We start from the raw sequence: 20,746 nt of genomic DNA on the forward strand, positions 1-20,746 counted from the left end.
GCGTTAAGACAAATGAGGAGGATGAGAGGGTGGATGGAAGTGGATAACAAACCAATAAAGGATGATGGGAGAAGGTGACCTGGGAGATTGTGGCACATGGCAGCAAGAGAGGACAGTGGTAAAGTGGCCATGGTGCCGGGTGGCAGTGATGGTGGAAATACTGGGTGACAGACAGGTGCTGTCTGCTTATGCCCTAGCCTTGGGCTCTTCCCTGGGGGACCTAGTCTGGTTCTCAGACCCGCTAAGTTCTCTGACACTGTGGCCTGTTCCTTTGCAGACTCCATCGGGGGCCCCTTCCCCGTCAATTCTCACAGATGCCACCACAAGCAGAAGCACTGCCCACCAGTGCTACCCGGCGGGGGGCTCCCGGCCACGCCGCTGCTCTTCCACCCACACACCAAGGGCTCCCAGATCCTCATGGACCTCAGCCACAAGGCCGTCAAGAGGCAGGCCAGCTTCTGCAACGCCATCACCTTCAGTAACCGCCCGGTGCTCATCTATGAGCAAGTCAGGCTAAAGGTGGGCCCGCCCTATGTCCCCTTGTGCCTCTGACCCTCTCCCCACAGCCAGGGTCTGCTGTTAATGCCATTAGCCCCCTGTCCCGTCTCTTTCCTTTCCACTGCCACCCTTCCCTCTCTTCCTTACTTTCCCCCAGCCTTCCTTGGTGACAAAGAGGAAGGGGGCTGGGAGTGGCCATGGGAACCGCTGGCTCTCCCCAGCCCATGAGAAGGCTCCCTGGGGGAGGGAAAGGACAGGCTGCAGGACATCCCTGGAGGTCTGCTGAGGGTGGTTTGCAGAGAAGGGTGCCCCCCTTCCCCTGGTCTGTCTGAAGGGGGAGTGGCTGGGCTGAGGCCACCCCCTGCCACCAGATCACCAAGAAGCAGTGCTGCTGGAGCGGGGCCCTGCGACTGGGCTTCACGAGCAAGGACCCGTCGCGCATCCACCCGGACTCGCTTCCCAAGTACGCCTGCCCCGACCTGGTGTCCCAGAGTGGCTTCTGGGCCAAGGCGCTGCCTGAGGAGTTTGCCAACGAGGGCAACATCATTGCCTTCTGGGTGGACAAGAAGGGCCGTGTCTTCTACCGCATCAACGACTCGGCCGCCATGCTCTTCTTCAATGGGGTCCGCACGGCCGACCCACTCTGGGCCCTGGTGGATGTCTACGGCCTGACGCGGGGCGTCCAACTGCTAGGTGAGTGACCACTCCCTCTGGTCCCTGAGGGGCACGGCACATCCCTCAGTCTCCAGGTGCTGCACCTTGACACTGCTCCATGCCATCAGGCAGGGGACTTCTCCTCCCCAACTTGGCAGCAGCCCCAGGGCAGCTCTGGGGCCATTGTGCTGCAGAGAGCTCGCTTCCTCTCAGCCACAGCTTCGGCAGGTGGAACCCAGGTGAGACCCCCCCCCCGCTGCAGCCCCTCAGGTGGTACCTCTGAGCAGTGTACAACCTTTGCCATCAGCAATAGCCTTGAGATCCGCCCTGCAGAAGTCATCAGTGTTCATCGTCGTAGCCCTAGTTTACAGAGGTCTTACTGGGTGCCAGACACTTCATGATTGCCTGTTCTCATCACAGCCTGGGAAATATTGGGCCTGTAGAGGCAGAGACTCAAGTTCAGGGAGGTGGAGTCATGAGGCCTGTGAGTGTGGAATCAATGCTCTGCCCTGAGTTTGTCCAGCTCCAAAGTGAGGCTCTTAGTCCTGGGTCTGCAGCCTCCCCAGAGCCTGGGCTCCATACCTTCCTAAGTGCTTTTCACAGGGAGGTTGGGTAAGAGATGGGGCAGGAAGCAGAAGGCACTGGGGGGCCAGGAATGGCCAAGACTTCCAGGTACCTCCAGGCTCCAAGTTATCCTCTTGCAGAGGGAGGACTGACATACTGTAGGGGTGGTGGGTGGCTAGGAGAGGGATCATCAGAGGTGGCCTGGAGCACTAAGGTACAGACTTCCTGCCGCAACACTCCTGTGTGTGGTAGACTTTGGGTACAGATCAGCACGTTAGCGAACTGTCTTTGTCCCTGGGCAGAGCCTGCCGGAGCCTGACACAGCTTCCTCATTGTGAAATGGGTTGGTGGGAAGAGTCCCTGTGAGCGAGTGTCCAGCAGTCCTGGGTACCAAGTGTTTGCCCAGCCAGTGTTTGCTTCTGCTTCCATCTCCCATCCACACCCCTTCTCCTCGCAGGGAGAAATGCAGTGACGGTGGTTCAGTACCTCCGCCCCCTTTCTGAATTCAAAGCATAGAAACAGTGAAACTTTTCAAAAACACTTTTTTCTTGAGTAAAGAGAGTGAAAGTAAAAACAAAGTAAGTAACAAATAAATAAAAAGGGCTAGGGATATAACTCAGTGAGTAGTGTGTCCCTGGGTTCAAACAGCCAAAATTAAAACAACAACAAAGACATGAGTAATGGCCAGAAGCCTGTTTGTGGAGTCCTGAACATCAGAAGGTTGTTTTTATTAACTCCCAGTTTGGGAACTTTCTGTTTCTCAAGTCAATAAAAGTGTTTCAGCATTCACGCTGACACACTGAAAGCCTGAAACGGGCTGTTCCAGGTGTCAGCTGAAGGAGGATGCCCTGACTGATCGACAGCAGTCTGCTCCCCACTTCTGATGGGACCTGGATGCACCTACGAGACACCCTCTGGCAGGAGGGCAGAGAGGTGTGCCTGAGCTAGAGATAGACCGGGTTGGGTCCTGGTCTCACTTTGTGCCAGGGGTGGGACTCAGTTTCCTCATCGTGCAATGGGGTCATAGACCCTGGGGTTCTTTTGCAGAGCGGACTGATGAGGAACAGCTGACACACAGTAGGTGTCAGACATTCTCACCCACCCTGGGGAAGGCAGTGCTTGACCCAGGGTTAATTGAGCATCTTCTTGGTGATCTGGTGTCCTCAAGACAGCACACATCCAAAGCTCGATTCTTAAGCTCCGGCCTGGCCACTGCTGTCTGAGGCTCGGGCTCCTCTGTAAAGCGGTTGTGAATTCTGTGACTCAGCCCTGAGTTCTGCCACATTGTGGAAGATGGAGCATGTCTCTGCTCTTGAGAGTCACAGTCTTTTGGCGGGGAAGGTGTAGGATGTAGTGGCAACGTTCCTGCTTTCCCCTGAGCAAAGAATGCTCTTCCTCACAGCCCCGACTCTGGCTTGGAGGCCCAGCCCAAGAGCTGCTCCTCTCTGAAGCCTTCCCCAGGAACATTCTTCTCCATCCTGCGTCCTACCACATGGGGGCTGTGCTTTTTGCAGTACTGAGGCCTCTGCTGAACCAGGGTCCAGCTACGTGTCTCTTCCCCCACAATAGAGAGGGCGCTGAGGGAGGCAGTAATGCTTGCAGGAAGGGGAGAGTGGGGAGGTGGATGGATGGGAGGATGAGGGACTGGCTAGCTAAGGAACAGAGTGGGTGGATGGGGGCAGAGACAGAGTAGCCTGGCCCTCAGACAGCCCTGGGCTTGCTTGTCAGTTTGGGAGACAGACACTGCAGACACAACCAAGGCAGGACCAAGGGGGTAGTAAATCGTTAAGCGCTATGGACCTAGATCCCTTCCATCTACAGTAATGCTTTCCATCCGGGCAGCTGCTTTAACCTCTCAGCAGCAGACCCAGGAGGGAGTCTTTTTTCTCCCCCTTTGGTAGGCAGAAAACTGAGGCCCATGAGGACCTGGCTTGCTCATGTGAGGATGTGGAAGGGCCGGTCCTCCAGGAGGTTTCAACATAAAAGGAGGCAGGAAGTCAGAGGAGGCTGAGGCCAGAGGAGGCTGAGGTCTGTGAGTCCCGGAGGCTTCTCAGGGGAGAAGATTTGGTCTGGGCCTGCCTGTTCCAAGAGGCTCTGGACAGGTGGGAATGAAGGGGAACATGCCAGGTGACATGTTCCGACCTCCAAGGGCTGAGGGGGGCCTGGGGAATAGTACGCAGGTCCCTGCCTTGGGGACACAGCCCATGCAGAGGAACCTGGCCAGGCCCCACTCCCCTTCTTTGACTATCAGTGGTGGGTGGGGGTATCGCGGTTGCCTCTGCGTCTCCTGGCAGGCAGGCTGCTCTGCACCCAGATAACCCCAGCTGATTCCCATCCTGGCCATAAATCACCATAATCCCTAGGCATTTTCAAACTCTGATTATGGCCCCTAAATTCAATTAGCAGATTAAAATATCTCTTCATTTGTTCCTCCTAAATTGATTTTTTGTGTGTATGTAAAAAAGGCAGAGAGCAGGGGCAGGAGCTGGAGCGCAGCGGTAGAGCACTCGCCTGGCATGTGTGAAGCACTGGGTCGATCCTCAGCGCCACATAAAAATAAGTAAATAAAGATATTGTGTCCATCTGCAGCTAAAAAAGATGGGGGGAAAAAAGAAGTGAAGTGGGCGGGGCGGAGGGGCAGCGAGCCGTCCAGGAGAGCTGAGGTGGCCGCAGCAGGCTCTCTTCCTTCCCTCCGTGTCCCCACTCAGACATGCCAGTGGCCCTGTAGAGACTCAGAGTCAATTTTCTTTCTTCTCTTGTCCCCTCTCTATTGCCAACCCTGTCACTACATCTGTGTCTTTCAGGGTCTGTCTCTCTCTCCTTCAACTCTGATTCCATGAGCTCTTCTTGCTTTTCCTGGGCTCCCTTCTTAGCAGCTGTCTCTCTCTTTTTTTTTTTTTTTAGAATTTTAATATTTATTTTTCAGTTTTTTTCAGCAGACACAACATCTTTGTTTGTATGTGGTGCTGAGGATCGAACCCGGGCTGCACGCATGCCAGGCGAGCGTGCTACCGCTTGAGCCACATCCCCAGCCCCACAGCTGTCTCTTTCATGAAAAAAGTTGTGCCCTATATTGGTGGCTTTGAGGACAGGCCAGCCTTTCCTGGGGTGATGATCCCCCAAACCAGTGTCTGATCTTTAGGGATGTCCTGCACCTGCACCTGTCCCCTCCTGCCCTTTACACCTCACCTGGCCTGTGTCTTATCCTCGGTTCGGAAGTGTCCTGGGTGCCTGGCACATAGTGCACATAGGTAGGTATGCACACAGTAGGTTTGCAAGCTGGGCCATGGATAGATGAGATGTCCAGGAGCAGAGTGGAGGCAGAGGCTGGTGTCATACCCTTCCCTGCCTTGATGGTGACCCAGGCCCCTGCTGGTGCCATGCCATGGCCCAGCAGGCCAGCTTCAGGCGCCCAGGCCGCCGGCCATCATGCTGGGCTCAGCAGATCGTCCTCTTTTCTCCAGGCTCCCTGATCCAGGCTGGTATCTCCAAGAATAACAGCTTCCTACCTCCAGGAAGAGGGACCTGCCAGCAACTAAACAAACACAAGTTTTATGGGGTGATTAATACTAGGGCAGATAACCTCTTATCCCAGCTTCCTGAGGGCTCCTTGCTCCTCTCCAAAATGTTAACTGTGGAAGAGCAGCTGTGGTCCTGGCAAAGGGCTGGTGAGCTCGGATCCACCCATGGGTGCTCTGAGCATCCCCCGTGCCCATTACAGCTTGAGCACTATGCAGGGGTCGGAGAGACAAGAACTGAAAACCGGGACCCCTCCTTGGGGAGTTCTTACACTGGGGACATGCAGTGAGGTGGCCTAAATCCAGTTTTTCAATTCAGAGTGACCTGAAGAGCAAAACTGTAGGGGTGCAGCTGGGGAGTGATCCAGAAGGACTTCCCGTAGGAGATGAGCTTCAAGTCAGGATCTCAAGGAGCAGAAAACAATGGGTTGGCTGGGGAGGAACAGCTAAGGTGATTCAGGAGGCTGTGCACAGGCGCAGGGGTGGGAAGGAGCCGCAGGAGGGGAGCGGATGCTTGCGGGGAGGCTGAAGTAGAAAGGTAGGGGCAACTCATGGGTGAGGGTGTGCACGGGGAGATTGGAATGTTCCCACAGCTTCTGCGCTGTCAAGTTGTTCCATAGGAGGAACTGCGGTTGACAGTAGAGGAGGACGGGACCCAGATGTGGGGGAATTCTCCCAGATGGACAGACGCCAGGACAGGCCTGGAATTCAGATCTCCCAGGATGATCTGGACATAAGGTCACGTGAGGGGAGCTGTTGGCACATCCAAATGGTGGAGCCCAGGAGGGTGTTAGGTGGGGGCTGCCAGGGCTTGTGGCATTCCGCTTCATTCCCAGGTCTTGGAGAGGGACCCCCACCTGCCACTGAGGAGGGCGATGTAGGGGGACTCTCAGTGTATGGAGGCTGCTGCTGGGCTGCTGGGGCGGGCTAGGTCTGTCCTGCAACAAGACCCCCCTGCCTCAACCCTGGAGATAAAACAAGGTCAGGCTCCACCCAGAGTGTGTCTCAGCTTGGTGGCATTGAGAGTGTGAGCAATGCCCTCTGCCATCTGGGGCTTCTGCTTCTTAGGCTAAACCAATATTTACCCTCAACCTTGGCTGCCAGGGGCCAATAGACAAATATTAGTTTAAGGTGCCTGTGCTATAATGGTGGACAGCTAGGATGCTGATATGTCCATCACTGTTTCTTCTCCTTTGAAAATTTCCCTTTTTTTCCCCCGTTAAAAAATAATAATAATCTCAACTAAGCATAGTAGTGCATGCCTGTAATTCCAGCAATTTGAGAGGCTGAGGCAGGAGGATTGCAAGTTCAAAGCCAGCCTCAGCAACTCAGTGAGACCTTGTCTCAAAATAAAATTAAAAGGGCTGGGGACAAAAAGGGCTTGGGACATAGCAGAGTGGTAGAGTGGTAGAGGGCTTGCCTAGTATGCTCGAGGCCCTCGGTTCTATCCCAGCACTGAAAAAAAAAATCTTGCTGTTTCTTCTGTTTCAGAGACTCTTCTAGAGCCTTCCTTTCTGCTCACCCCAAATTCTGCCAATTGTATCAAGGCCCCGTACCAAATCTTCCCCTCCTTCAGGAAGCCTTCTCTGATCTCCCCTGTTCCAGATGATCCTTCCTCCTCTTGACCACCCAGAGCTTGTGGAGGTCTAAGTTATCTAAGCAGTTTTGCATTATGTATTGTCCTTCCCTCTCTTTATAAAGAAAATTATTATTGCCAGGTATGGTGGTGCACACCTGTAATCCCAACAGCTTGAGAGGCTGAGGCAGGAACTTCGAGTTCAAAGCCAACCTCAGCAAAAGCCAGGTGCTAAGCAACTCAGTGAGTCCCTGTCTCTAAATAAAATACAAAATAAGGCTGGGGATGTGGCTTAGTGGATGAGTGCCCCTGAGTTCAAACCCTGGTACATGACCCCCCCCACACACAAAAAAAGTTATTATTGGACCCATTTTGTAGACAAGGAAACAGAGAGACCTGATAACTTGCCTGAGACCACACAACCAAAGGTTGGTGGAGATGAATTTGAACCCAATAGCCTGGGCCGCTTTCCCTCCTAACACTCCAGATGTGAGTCCATCTGAGCTCCTTATTAAGTCCGCGGCCCTCCTGGGACTTCCAGAACAAGGTGTGAGAGAGCTCAAGGCAGGAAGGATCAGCTGCACATGTTGGACACAGAGAGGCAATGGGGCCCCAGCAGTGCTGGCACGAGGAGGTGGGGTCCCAGAATGCCTTATTTGGTGACAAGGGTGCATCTGCCTGCCTTGTATTCCCTGAAGGTTCCCGAGGGCTTTACCTGGCCCCTGGTGTGGATGCAGTGTGGCCCTTGTCCAGAGGCACAGGCACAATGGAGCCATTTGTGTCCACCTTGGCCTGCTTCTCACCTACTGAAACGGCAATTTCATATTTCTACCTAGTATCTCTGGCCCAAGATGTAGTTCTGGTGACCTTGGAGAGGTCTGGAGGGCTCTAGGACGTGCTCATAGGGAAGAACTGGGCCTCGCAGTATTGGGGACAAAGCCCTTGTTTCAGAAGCAGAGAGAGACTGAATCAAGATTTGACGTGGCCGCTCACTGGCTGCGGGCAGTTCTCTGCTTCCCTGTGCCTCAGCCTTCTGTGGAGTATTTGGGCATAATTATACACGCCCCACTTAACTCACAGATGTCATGGATTCAGAAGTATTTACAAAGTGGGAAGCATTCTTGTCTTTGGTTTAAAAAGGAATATCTAATCTAACCTCTTCACCCACCTCCACCAAAGAGAGACAGACTCCTGAGCCAGTCCTCCAGCCAGGAGGAAAACTGTGTGGTCGAAATTGTCTCTTGGAATACGATCTCTGGTTCTCCATCTGGGTTCCTTGGAACACTGGGTTGCACAGAGGCGTCTCTGGGGCACCTGAGAAGTGCAGAAGGAGGGTGAGGCAGGGCTCTGCACCCACCTCCTAGACTTCAATTGGAGCCTTTGGTTCCTTTGGACAAAAAAGATTCCCTTCTTGAAAAAAAAAAAGAAAAAAAGAAGAAAATTTGAGAACCACTAGACTGAATGATTCTGAGAATCTATAAGATGCTCTGGCATGAAGATTCCATAAATCTAAGAGTCTGTGACTCTGAGCGATTCCGGAACATTCCACCCTTCCCTCAATGAACCTCAGGAAGCTTGTTTGTTTCTCCTTGCTTTCCCGTGGGTGAGTTTAAAGGGAGAGGGTGGAGGTGGGTGTGGGTCCCAGGGTACTGCTCGGAGGAGTGGAGAAACCCCTCGTCCGTCCAAGCCACACACCCGCCCTCCTGGGCTCCTTCCCCTGCCCGTGCCAGATGCAGACCGGCAGGAGGATGTTTATGGAGACAGTAAATGGCCTGGCAGCGCCTTCCAAACAGGGGCTGGCAGATATTGGCCAGGCGGCCAAGCGCCTGTAGGCTGACCCGTGGTTAAAGATTATCCAGCGCTCCGGATGTGAGAATCCAAACAAACAAGACTCAGGCCTGATGGTGGGCCCTGCTTCAAAGGAGGCCCCTGTGCCAGTGCCAAGGCCCTGCCCTGGTTACCCTGCACTGCTGGCCCAGTGCGACAGAGCTGGGTGATTCTCTGGGCCAGAGCTGGTCCCAAGGCCCTCCTCGCCTGGCCTCTCTGATTGTTCTCCATTTGCCAACAGTCTTCCGTCCTGCAAGTCTCTCATTCTAGATGAATCTAAACCCTGGCCTCCAGCCCAGGTCGAATCCTGCTTCTCCCAAACTCTTTCTCTGACTTCCTCTGAAACAGGGGACAAGGACTTGGGCCTCAGTTGGAGATCTTTATTCCAAAGGGGGTATTTATCCGAAGAGGGGGAAGATCAGAGGGAGCCCCATGGGTGGACTAGGATCCCTGGATCCATACCAGGAGAGATTTTCTAACAGTCATTCAGAGACAGGGCATAGGGAGCCTTGAGAGGTGATGAGCTTCCTGTTCCCAGGGACATCATAGCAAAGGTTGAGTTGGAACTTGGCAGGGATAAACAGATCTCGTAATGCCTTAGCTCCTCAGTTCCTCTAAGCTCCTTCTAATGGGAGATGCTAAGTAACTGAATTGTATATAACTTCACGCCTCGAAGCCTTGACCCTCCACTGTCTGATAGCCCCCTAGGATCTAGGTCCTGGCTTATTCCTCTCCTGTGCCCCTGTGCAGGCCTGGGCACCCAGGAGGTCAGCAAGTGGGGCGCCCGGCCCTGGCCTCCCCAACCTGGCCAGGCCTGGTTAGTTCTGCTCTGGCTCTCAGGAGGCACCAGGTAGGCAGGAGCGGGTGGCTGGATGACGAGTTTCTTCCTGAAAGAGGGGACATGCTGCTGGGCAGCTGAGCAGCTCTCTCATAGCCTTGTCTGTTCCTGACTCCATCACAAACAGCCAAGGTAAACGTGGGGCCGCCCTATTGCTTCTGGCTCCAGGTTGCCCCTGGTTTATCCCAGCTGTATCCCAGCGGGCAGTCCAGAGGTCAGGTGGGGCCCAGGGGTGTCTTCTAGGGGCTTGGAGCCGGACCCGGCCCTGATGCTCATCCCGATGTCATCTCATTCAGCTGGACCTCTGCTGTCCCTCTTCAGGAGGGCACTCTTCCAGCTCAAGTTTCATCTATTTCAGGGACTCACACAGCTGGGCCCGCTGGTGGGATGGTTATTTTGGAGTTTGCTGGCTGCCTGCAGCTGCTCCTGGCCCACGGGGTGGAGGGGAAGGGGAGAGGACATATTTGGCTGGGCACCGACCCTGGGGACTGGTGCCGTGTTTAGCAGTTTCCCAACAGCTCCCAGGACCTGGCTTCCAGCTTCAGCAGTATTTTGAGCAAGGCCAGACGGGCCACTTCCCTATCTCCTCCATCCCCTAATGCTCCTCCTTCCTTCTTTCTCTTCTTTGCCCTCTGGCCTCCACATGTGCGCTTCCTCTGGGCCTTGAGTCAGTGATTTCATTCAAATGAATATTTTCCCAGTGCCCATCAGGATGGATGTAAAATCCTACATTAGGGTTCAAAAAGTTGATGGTCTGAGTACAGGTGGCTGACCTTGGCTAACAAACCCACCCGAATATCTGAAGTTCTCAGGGACCTTGTGGGTGTCAGGGGCTCCACTGGATCCTGATCCTGCAAATGTCACAAGGGAGGCAGCTGCACTCCTGCTCTCCAGTGAGCCCTGGGGGCTGCGGGAAGTTGCTCACTCCAAGCTACCAGCCAAGTGCTAGATTGGGCATTTAAACCCAGGCCTGGAATACCCCAGAACCCGTGCACTGGCTTCTGAACCACTTGGCATGTAAACAATGGTAACAGTGGCTCGTATTGACCTAATGACTCTTACGTGCCAGGGTTTCTACTAGGTGCCCAAGGACCTTATTCCATTTCATCTTCACATCGTCCTTCCTAAGGGCGGGATGAGAGTAACAGATTTTGTGTGAATCAGTAGACTCAGATATGACTGCCCAAGAAAAGGGGCCCCATGAAGTTAAGCTGCTTTTCCAAGGTCATGTGGCAATGTCATAAGGCAGTGGCAGTCAGGATTTGAACCCAGGGTGATGATTTCAAACTCACTGCACTTGACTGTGTCCCTATTCTGCCTACCAGCATATGGATTTTAGTACTGAGAAAGCCCAAAATACTCTAAGGTTACATTAATAGATGTATCATTGGAGGTGATGGCCAAACTGTCCCTTGAAATGGTCCATGTGCATATGGAATTCTGAGTCTGTTCATTGTCTAATGAACAGAGGTGGAAGATGAGTGGGCAGTCTGTGTATTCCTTGAGGAGGGGTGTCTGACAGGCCTGGAGGTACTGGATTAGATACCAAGAGGTAGATTTTGTTTAAGAGAAGGAAACACATTCTTAAAGGCAGATTAGCTCAGGTGAGAACAGATTGCCTGTGAGGTTGAGGAAATCTGGTAATAGGTGATTTCAAGTAAGGACTCCTGAGGGGACAGAGACCAGGATAGCTCACGCCCAGCCCTGTCAGAATACAAGGCCTGTCTTGTTTATTTAACCCCTTCTGCAGAGGCAATGTCCCCAAATTTGGCTGGTGTCACAAGAAGCCACACTAGGGTCTTCCCAGCTTGCTCTTGGGGGATAGGCTGGGTAGTGCAGGGGTCCACATGCATTTGGGCCCAGCGGACAGCTTAGTTCCTGAAGGCTCTGGCTGGGCATTTTGAAAGACTAAATTCCCCTTCTCCCTACTGCTCCCTCCCTTCCCCTTCTCCATTTCTCTGGAGTCCCCAAGGGCCAGTTCCTGGAACCCCTGGGAGGCCAGGGAGCAGGGACTGTTCCCAGGAACAGGTCAGCCACTAGCCTTCCCTGCTTCCCGCCTCTGTCCCCCAGGCCTCCCCTCCTGTGCAGGCCCTCCAGTCTCCACGCAGCCCCCAGCCTCTGTGCCGTTGCTGTCACAGAGTCAATTCCCCGGAATAATCGCGTTTTCCAGTTGGCTCCCTCCTTCTCGCCAACACGATGCTGGGAAACCCTAACCAGCCAGGCCCCAGGAGGCCTCTGCAGAGTGGCAGGAGACTTGGGGGTGGGAGCAGCACCCCAACCTCACAGGCCCCAGATAACATGGTTCCTGGAAGGGCCGCGGAGGCAGGAGAACAAAGCCACGGAGGCTTTGGAGACTGGCTCTGTGCTCAGCTGGAGCTGAACTCTGGTCTCTGCTGTCCCTACCACATCAGTCCCCCAAGCTTCCCTGTCATGGCAGAGCACACAGCTGCCCTCGTCCAGTTCTTGAAGAGAAAGCACAGAGAGGCATTGATCCATGGTGTGGCTTCCAGTGGCACCAACCAAATTTGGGGACATCAACTCCATTGAAAGAGTTCAGTCAGGAGGCCTAGGAAGTGACGAGTATGGCGTGGGGTGGGAGTTGGGCAGAGCTGGCTTTAATCTTGGATCAACCGCTTGGTGGCTGTCATACAACATCCCTGAGCTTTATCTGTAAAGTGGGCCCTCCTCCATGGGCTGCTTTAAAGTGAAATGGATTCATGGCACATAGTGATTACTTTCCTTGTAAGTTTATGACTCCATAAAGCAGGCTATTAAAAGCCATTAAAAGAATATGGCATTGGATCTGGGCACTGGTGGTGCATGCCTGTGATCCCAGCAACTTGTGAGACAGGCAGGAGGATCATGGGTTTGAGGTAAGCCTGGGCAATTGAGCAAGATTCTGTCTCAAAATAAAAAGGGATGAGCCTGTAGCCCAGTGGTAAAACACCCCTGGGCTTAGTCCCCAGTATTGGAGGGAAAAAAGAAAAAGAAAAGAAAAGACTATAGTGTTGGAAACAGTTACAGTTGTGAAAAAGAAAATTCATAGTGCAGGGTTCTTAGCCTTCAGGATATTCACAGGTGTCCTGAAGTTTTCCATAGAATTTAGTGAAAATGTGTGTATTTTTCTGGGGAGATAGGTCAAAGTTATGATAACATTTTCAAAGTGATTTGCTAACCAGAAAAGGTTGAAAACTTCTAGTGTTTATATAGCATAACTCAAATTTTTGCATTAGGACAGTAACCAAAAAAAAAATTTTTTTTTAAATTGCTTATACTAGGGATTGAACTCAGGTGCACTCAACCACTGAGCCACATCCCCAGCCCTATTTTGTATTTTATTTAGAGACAGGGTCTCACTGAATTGTTTAGTGCCTGGTTTTTACTGAGGTTGGTTTGAACTCTCGATCCTCCTGCCTCAGCCTCCCAAGCTAAGGGAATTACAGGCATGACTGTGCTCTACTCCCCATTTTTTTTTAAAGGCTGGGAGAGCATGATCCAGATGTTTAAAGTGCTCTTCTCTGGGTGGAGGGCCAGCAGATGGTTATTTTTCTTTCTGCTGAACTGTATTTTCTACAAACCTTATTTCTATAAAATAATTTGTATGACTTGTCTGATTAAAGAGAAAGGGTTTGACTCCCAGTTAAATCATTCTCAAAAGGCTTTCTTGGATGAATGGACTCAACTTTTTCTTCAGTCTTGGTGTCCTTATGTGGCATGGTAATCTCAAAAGACAAGTGTTATGATCAGATGATTCAATTTCTGCAAAGGAGTCGGGGAGAGGGTCCCTCTGGCCCCCCAGTGTGTTAGAATGTCATCAGTGCATTCAGTAAGACAAATATTTATGTTTGCCTACTAAGTGCTGCGCTCAGCTCTAGATGCTGGGATACAGAAGGGATACATTTACGAAAAGGGTCCTACCCGCTGACTGTAGGCAATAAGGAAAATACACACATCACCAAGAGCGCAACCAGCAATTTTAAGCATTTAGAAGCAACCATAGGGTCCTGACGTTGGTGTCTTCCCTTCCAGCCTCCTTTGGCTAGACAGATTCCTGTGCAACCTTGCTCCCTGATTTTGCTCACTAATTTATGTCATAAGTATTTTCCATCCCATTAAGCATTCGGTAAGTGTTTCAGTGGTGCAGACTTGAAACACAGCAAGAATCAGGCCGCGGGGGCCTCCCCCGCGGGCCGCCCGGGTCTGGGGTGACGGTCGCCCGGTCTCCCGCTCTCTCCGCTGCAGACAGCGAGCTGGTGCTGCCTGATTGCCTGCGGCCGCGCTCCTTCACCGCCCTGCGGCGGCCGTCACTGCGGCGCGAGACCGACGAGGCGCGCCTCTCGGTGAGCCTGTGTGACCTCAACGTGCCGGGCGGCGACGGCGACGACGGCACGCCGGCCGCTGGTTGCCCGATCCCGCAGAACTCGCTCAACTCGCAGCACAGCCGCGCGCTCCCCGCGCAGCTCGACGGCGACCTGCGCTTCCACCCGCTGCGCGCCGGAGCTCACGTCCGCATTCTGGACGAGCAGACGGTGGCGCGCCTGGAGCACGGGCGCGACGAGCGCGCGCTTGTCTTCACCAGCCGGCCGGTGCGCGTGTCCGAGACCATCTTCATCAAGGTCACGCGCTCGGGCGGCGCGCGGCCCGGCGCGCTCTCGGTTGGTGTCACCACGTGCGACCCTAGCACACTGCGGCCAGCCGACTTGCCCTTCAGCCCCGAGGCCCTGGTGGACCGCAAGGAGTTCTGGGCCGTATGCCGCGTGCCAGGGCCACTGCACAGCGGCGACATCCTGGGGCTGGTGGTGAATGCCGACGGAGAGCTGCACCTCAGCCACAATGGTGTGGCCGCTGGCATGCAGCTGTGCGTGGACGCCTCGCAGCCTCTCTGGATGCTCTTTGGCCTGCATGGGGCCATCACGCAGGTCCGCATCCTCGGTGAGTGCTGGGGCGTGGGTCCTCCTTGGTGTGGGGGCGATATGGGACTAAAGATCCCTGCCTTTAAGGATGGTCATGGGTCTAAATGAAAGTTTGGTATGTCAGTAGCCAGGTGTCTCAGCAGGGTGGTGCCTGGGTTGAGGGGTTAGAGGAACACCTGAGCAGGTGGCCTTGGGGAAAATGGGGTTGCAGAGCTTTAGGTTTGCCTTTTCTGGGGGGAGGGACACAGTTTGAATGGACTGCAGAATGTGAATTTGTGTAAGCCATGTTTCCCAGATAGTTCTATAAGGTGTTAATAGGTACTCTTTGAAAAGGGGTCCTTGTGGTTAAAAGGTTTGGGAAACATGGAGTTAAAAAGGGGAGTGGGATGAGTGTTTCTTGCAGGACTTCTCGGAGCCTTTAATACATGGTGAGAATCTTAAGTTGATGATGGTTATAGTGTACAGTTTTTCCAAACTAATTTGATCAGAAATTTTTTCCTTTTTCTCCACAAAGCGTCTCCTTGGACCTCTGTTACCCCAGAGGGAGCAGTTCTGGTCTGCTAACCAGCTTTCCATTACACTGCGCTGTTTCATTAGCCTCACCTGGAGAGCCTAGTAAAGGGAAGATTCTTGGATCCCTCCTCCAGAGATTGCTATTCTGTAGATCTTGGATAGGTTCCTGGCATCTGCTTTCTTTCTTTCTTTTTTTTTTTGTTCAGTGCTGGGGATGGAACTCCAGCCTGGCACATGCTAGGCAAGCACTTTACCACTGAGCTACATCCCCAGCCCTGATCTCCAACCCTGCCTCCCCTCCACAAAGCAAAGTAGGCTTTGCCAAGTTTGGAGCCCTCTGGGCCTCACAGCCCCAGCAGGCTTGATAGTTTGAATTGTGTGTGTAAATGTGTGAGTCCGAGCTGCTCTGAGCATGGCATACTGGGTCGAGGTCGTGTGAGTAACTAAATGCGTGCATGGTTGTGTGTGTGCTGCTGTTGGTGATTGCAAGAGTGGAGAGCCTGTGAAATCAGATAAAGTCAGTGGGCCTCCCAACTCTGGAAAGAGCAAATAAAGAGGAAATGAAAAATAAATGAATAATGAATGAAAAGAGGCTAGGGTGCTAAGAAGTTAGAGCTGCGGGAAGATATAAATCAGGAAGGAATGAAAGATTAGATGAAAAGAAACCAGATAGAAGGAAGATGAATCAGGCTAGGATGGGAATTCAGGATGGAATAAAAAGAAATGGATAGGGGAGAAAAAAACCTTCAAGCTGAGATGAAGAGATACTGAGCTGCACTCACCAGGAGACACTGCTTCTCAGAGAAATAAAATTACATAAGGGCAAGGTACTCTCTTGCGTCAGTACCATCTAATAATAGATAAGTAGCTTTCCAGTAAGGCTGTGCTGCCCAAAGAGGCTTACGAGACTGGAGCAAAGGGGAAGTAAAAACAATAAAATGAGGACTTTCCTGTGCCAATGATAAGCGAGCCGAAGTGGATGTAGAAGAGTAACCATCCAGAATTCACCGTCTGTTAAACAGAGTGCTCCAAGCTGTTTGGAGAATTGGACATCCCATCCAGCAAATTGGTGGTGTGAGACACTCACTTGACTCCAAAGGAAAACCCAATCCGTGGCCATGTAGGAAGGGTCACTGTTGATCTTACAGAGGAAAGTTTGGCTTTGTGGAAGGCCTCTGTAAACTTAAGAATGGAAGACTTTTTCCTTCACTCATGAGCACCGCCAGACCTGCAGCCAATTTCATACTTATCGTCAGAACATTAGAAATATTCTCATTAAACATAGGAATATAGCCAGGCATGGTGGTGCCCGCCTGTAATCCCAGTGGCTTGGGAGGCTGAGGGAAGAGGATCACAAGTTCAAAGCCAGCCTCAGCAACTTAGCAAAGCCCTAAGCAATTCAGAACCTGTGGTTAAGCATCCCCTGCGTTCACTCCCTAGTATAAAAAATAATAATAGGAATATAAGTAGAGATGCCTTAGAAACACTGTTCCAGAAATGCTAGCCAGTGTGATAAGACAAGGAAAGTAAATAGGTGTGTGTTTCTGATGGGACATGACGATGGTCTTAAAAAGATATCAACACAGTAAGAGAAGCGCTCTGGACATTTATTGAATTTGCTTAGGAATAATAACACTATTGAGTTAGAGCTAATAATAAAAAGCCCCCTTGAGCCCCTGACTGTGTGCAGGGATTCTGTTAGGGTCTTGGGAGAGCCACAGGTGAATGATGGTTCTTGTTCTAAGAAAGCTTGTGGTTCAACTGGAGAAATAGAGCTGGATTCCTGGCAAAGAATGGATAATATCCCTGGCCTGTGGTGGTTCGGTCTGTATCTGTAGTGGGTGTGGGGTTGGTCATGGCTGGATGGACCAGTGTGGTTTTGGGGAGTTGAGGCTGTCCAGAGAAAAGGGGATTGAAGGCAGCTCCACTAGGCTGCTTGGGCAGTTAGCTCTTTAAGGACAAGGGCTCTGTCTGCAGCTTGTGTAGACAATGCCTGGTCCCTGTAGGCCCTCAGAAAGGATTAGTTGAAGGAAGGAGGGAGGGAAGGAGGGGAAGAAGGGGATAGGAGAGAGGACAAGGGGATAGGAGAGAGGACAAGGGGAGATAAGGGGGGGAGAATGCAAGAGTAGGACACATGGGAGGAGGTGAGGTGTTGGCTGCATCAGTGCCGAAGAGGTGACATCTGGGAATGGTGGGAAGAGGACAGGGCTCTAAACAGGAGGTGCGGCAAGGGGCAAGGAAGGTGGGACTTCATTGTTTGGACTGGAGTCCTTGGGCTGAGGTGGGACTCCACGGAGACCTGGGAGCCCACGCTGGGGCAGGCCCCAGCCTTCTCGCTTCAGGCCAGGTGGTGAGTGCAGCCCCCTCTCCCTGCCGCCCTCACTGCAGGCTCCACCATCCTGGCCGACAGAGGCATCCCATCGCTCCCCTGCTCCCCGGCCTCCACACCAACCTCACCCAGTGTCCTGGGCAGCCGCCTGTCTGATCCCCTGCTCAGCGCGTGCAGCTCTGGCCCTCAGGGCAGCTCTGCTGGTGGTAAGTAGAGTCCCATGTGCTGTGTCAGACTGTCACCCCTGAGGGCTCCTGCCGAGGCAGGGGTGCAGCTGCTGTCAGGCTGGGAGTGAAGAGGAGCTGGACTGTGGGGTGGTGACTTCCGGGGTGTCTCTCTCCTGTCCCCAGTGGGCAGTTTTTTAAAAAAAAAATTTTTTTTTAAAGTACACAGAGAATGCCAAAGGGTAGCTCAGGAGGGATCTGCCTTAGATTTGGGGCCCCTTCCCTTCACCATGCCTCCTTCTTTCCCTCTCTGCTGCTCATGCTTCCCTGGCCCCTGATCTGGGGGCTGAGTGGTTCAGAAGTGGGGCTGCCCTGCGTTCAGTGTCATCCCTTGTGCAGGGAGTTGCGTTGTTGGGGTGAACAGGCAGGTCTCCGTAAATGGATTGGGGTGCAAGAGGCCAGGGGCCCCCTTCCCGTGAACCCTGTGCCAGGGATACTGGGTGGAGGCCGTGTGAGTAACTGAATGCGTGCATGGTTGTGTGTGTGCTGCTGTTGGGGACTGCAGGAGTGGAGAGCCTGGGAAATCAGGGGACCCAGCCACATCTGCTCCTGACCGGTGCCCTTTGTGTCCAGGGACAGCCCCCAACTCACCGGTGAGCCTGCCCGAGTCTCCAGTGACCCCGGGCGTGGGCCAGTGGAGTGACGAGTGCACGATCTGCTATGAGCACGCGGTGGACACGGTCATCTACACGTGCGGTCACATGTGCCTCTGCTACGCCTGCGGCCTGCGCCTCAAGAAGGCCCTGCACGCCTGCTGCCCCATCTGCCGCCGCCCCATCAAGGACATCATCAAGACCTACCGCAGCGCCTAGCCCTGCGGGCCCCTCTGTAGACATCAGCCGGCTGCTGCTGAGGGCCAAGCCCAGGGCCGCTTCTCTTCCTCATCCTCCTCCATTAGACGCAGGAACCCGAGGCTCCTGAAGGCTTGGGCACGGAGCAGGTCCGAGGCAGGAAGGCGGGGGCAGAAGCACATCACTGGGCAGAGAGGGGAGAAGGCCACACTCCCCAGTCTTTCCCTTCTTTGCATCAGTTCTTCCCTGCATGACGAGGGGCTAAACTGAGGTCAGCCTGTCCTACACCTTCCCAGTCTGGGGCAGATTCTAGGAGGTCCCTGTAGCCCATGTGGCACCTTGGTGAGAATTAAAAAGTGTGGATCTTCTAATGGACAGATGCTGCCCTAAGCCAGGGCATGTGGCTGGGTCAGTGGAGTAGGGACTGGATTTTAGCCTCCATTTTCTCCTTTAGCCAGTGACTCTTGAGCAATGCACAACCTGCTCAACAGCAGCCCACAGTGGGCGGCTCCTGAGTTGCTCACTCTGATCTGGACCCACCTTCTCTTTCCCCTCTTCCCTGCTGATTGGGACTGGCAGCAGGGGACAAGAAGGCCAGTTAACTCTTCTTACCCCAGGCTGTGGAGGGCTCTAGGTTCTGGATCCCTGGCCCTTCTGGGCTGAAAGGACTCCTTTCCAGCCATGGTTCTGTCCCATTCATCTCGCCCTTGCCCTTGCGCAGGAGTGCCCTTTGGTATGGGGTGGGGACAGGTTTGTCTTTGGTGAAGGTCTCTAAGCACAGGTCTTCAGCTGCCCCCACCCCCACCTGTCCTCCCGCATCTCAGTGCTGGCCTGGGCCCAGGACGATCTCAGAGGCTGTACTGTGCCAAGGAAGGGCCGTGGCTCCTGGTGAAGGTGGGGGGTCCCCAACGAAGACCAGCCTTTTCCCTTACTTTAATTTATTTATTTATTTGGTTGGTGGGTTTTATTGGTTTGTGGGTGAGTTCCCATCTCCTGAGCCCCTAGAAATGCCATCCTGTATATGGGTGCTGGCGCGGGGACAGTAGTGGTCATCATCACTCAGATCTTCCCCAGGCCCCGTCTGGGAAGCTCACGGCCAGCCTAAGTTGGAACTCCATCTAAAAGGGCCAAATGGGGCCACTTCCTGGCCAACGGTGTCCATTTTGTAGAGAGGCACACTGAACCTCCACAGTGCCCTGGGGCTGGTAGGTCACCCAGCACCATGAAGTGCTCTTCCTTCCCGAGCAGAAGCTGGGTTATCATGGTTGGTTCTGGAATCGCAAATGGCCCAGGAGTCTCCTTTCCATAAGGACATCAAGTGCTCCAAGAGGGCGCAGGCAGGGAGCCCAGCATGGGCCAGCGAAGGACCGGGGGACCCTTGTCATAGGAGGGCAGGGAACCTGCTCTGGGAAAGGCTCTCCACCCTGGAGCAAGGTCCTGGCTCCTGCCCTACCTGTTCTGAGGTTGTGGTCACCTCAGCCCTGGCCACCTGTTCTGGGCTAGGCCAGTGCAGTCTTGGCCTAGCCCCCCTGCTTCCCAGCCTCCGTCATCAGGTGACTCTAGTGTACCCTCAGAGACAGCCTCTCCCTTGACCGGCAGAGCCTGGGGCTCTAGCCCTGGCCAGGCGGCTGCCCTGAGCCTCAGCTTCCTGTGTGAGGTGGCTGTTTGGGGGGGCAGACTTTCTGGATGGCTCTTGGGAGTTCTCTGTGGGGTATTGCCAAGAGGTGGTGTGGTGGAAGCATGGGACAGGACTCTTGGCCAGACAGGCACCTGCGCTGGACTTACAGGCACCTTGGGGAAGTCCCTGGACCACTCTGGGTCTTGCCTTCCGGGACCCTGCCTCTCAGACCTGCGGCAGGAGTGGGCTGGGGCGTCAGTCAGACAGGCACAGGTCCCAGAGGTGAAAGGGCCAAGTGCATGCAGGGGCTGCCCCGCTGGGGGCTGGGGAGAAGCCATCATCCACTGTTAGTGCAGGGGTAGCTGCTGCCTCACACCTTTGTGAACTCCCCCATGGGGTCGCTGTGATTGTGAATAAAGGTGATTTCTACCAGCCCGAGGGCTCTGCTGTGCTGTGGAGGCTGAGAGGGAGGGCCCGTGTGTATGTGGGCATACACATGTGTGGGTGGGGTTACCCAAAGTGTGGCTCTGGGAGAAAACAGTGGGCCTCTGAGGCCCCAAGGTGGCTGAGACAATCAGGCCAGGCTCCCAGGAGTTGTGGGGCCAGAACAATACCTGTGGCTTGTTCAGCAGGGGCCATGGTACCTGGTGAGCCCTGTAAGTTGGAAGCGAGAAGCCCTGGTTCTCCTGGTGGCCTCAGAAGCCTGGGTCTGTGGGAGCAGGGTGTGGTCCATGCAGTGGGAGCCCAGGAGGATGCTGGGCTTCTCAAGGCTGAGCAGGCCCAACCTGGATAGGAGCCTGTGGGGTGGTGGCACCACCTAGGGGAAAGTGAGGGAATGACAGGTCCTCCTTCCAGGTGAGCAGGGCTGGCTGTGTCCTCCCTA

The 20,746-nt window shown here is 53.8% G+C and overlaps 1 protein-coding gene across 1 annotated transcript in view; it reads left to right on the top strand.

Moving 5' to 3' along the window:
- The window catches only part of Neurl1 (neuralized E3 ubiquitin protein ligase 1), a 33,378-nt gene extending 13,080 nt beyond the window's left edge, over nt 1-20,298 (top strand). The window contains exons 2-6 of the mRNA XM_026401112.2: nt 278-519; nt 870-1,191; nt 13,718-14,407; nt 17,290-17,436; nt 18,028-20,298. Of these exons, the coding sequence (XP_026256897.1) occupies nt 278-519; nt 870-1,191; nt 13,718-14,407; nt 17,290-17,436; nt 18,028-18,266 (1,640 nt within the window). The 3' untranslated portion in view covers nt 18,267-20,298. The remainder of the gene's footprint in view (nt 1-277; nt 520-869; nt 1,192-13,717; nt 14,408-17,289; nt 17,437-18,027) is intronic.
- The last annotated feature ends 448 nt before the right edge of the window (nt 20,299-20,746 follow it).

This window comes from Urocitellus parryii, chromosome 5 (genome assembly GCF_045843805.1).
Source record: "Urocitellus parryii isolate mUroPar1 chromosome 5, mUroPar1.hap1, whole genome shotgun sequence".
In the NCBI taxonomy this organism is placed as follows: domain Eukaryota; kingdom Metazoa; phylum Chordata; class Mammalia; order Rodentia; family Sciuridae; genus Urocitellus; species Urocitellus parryii.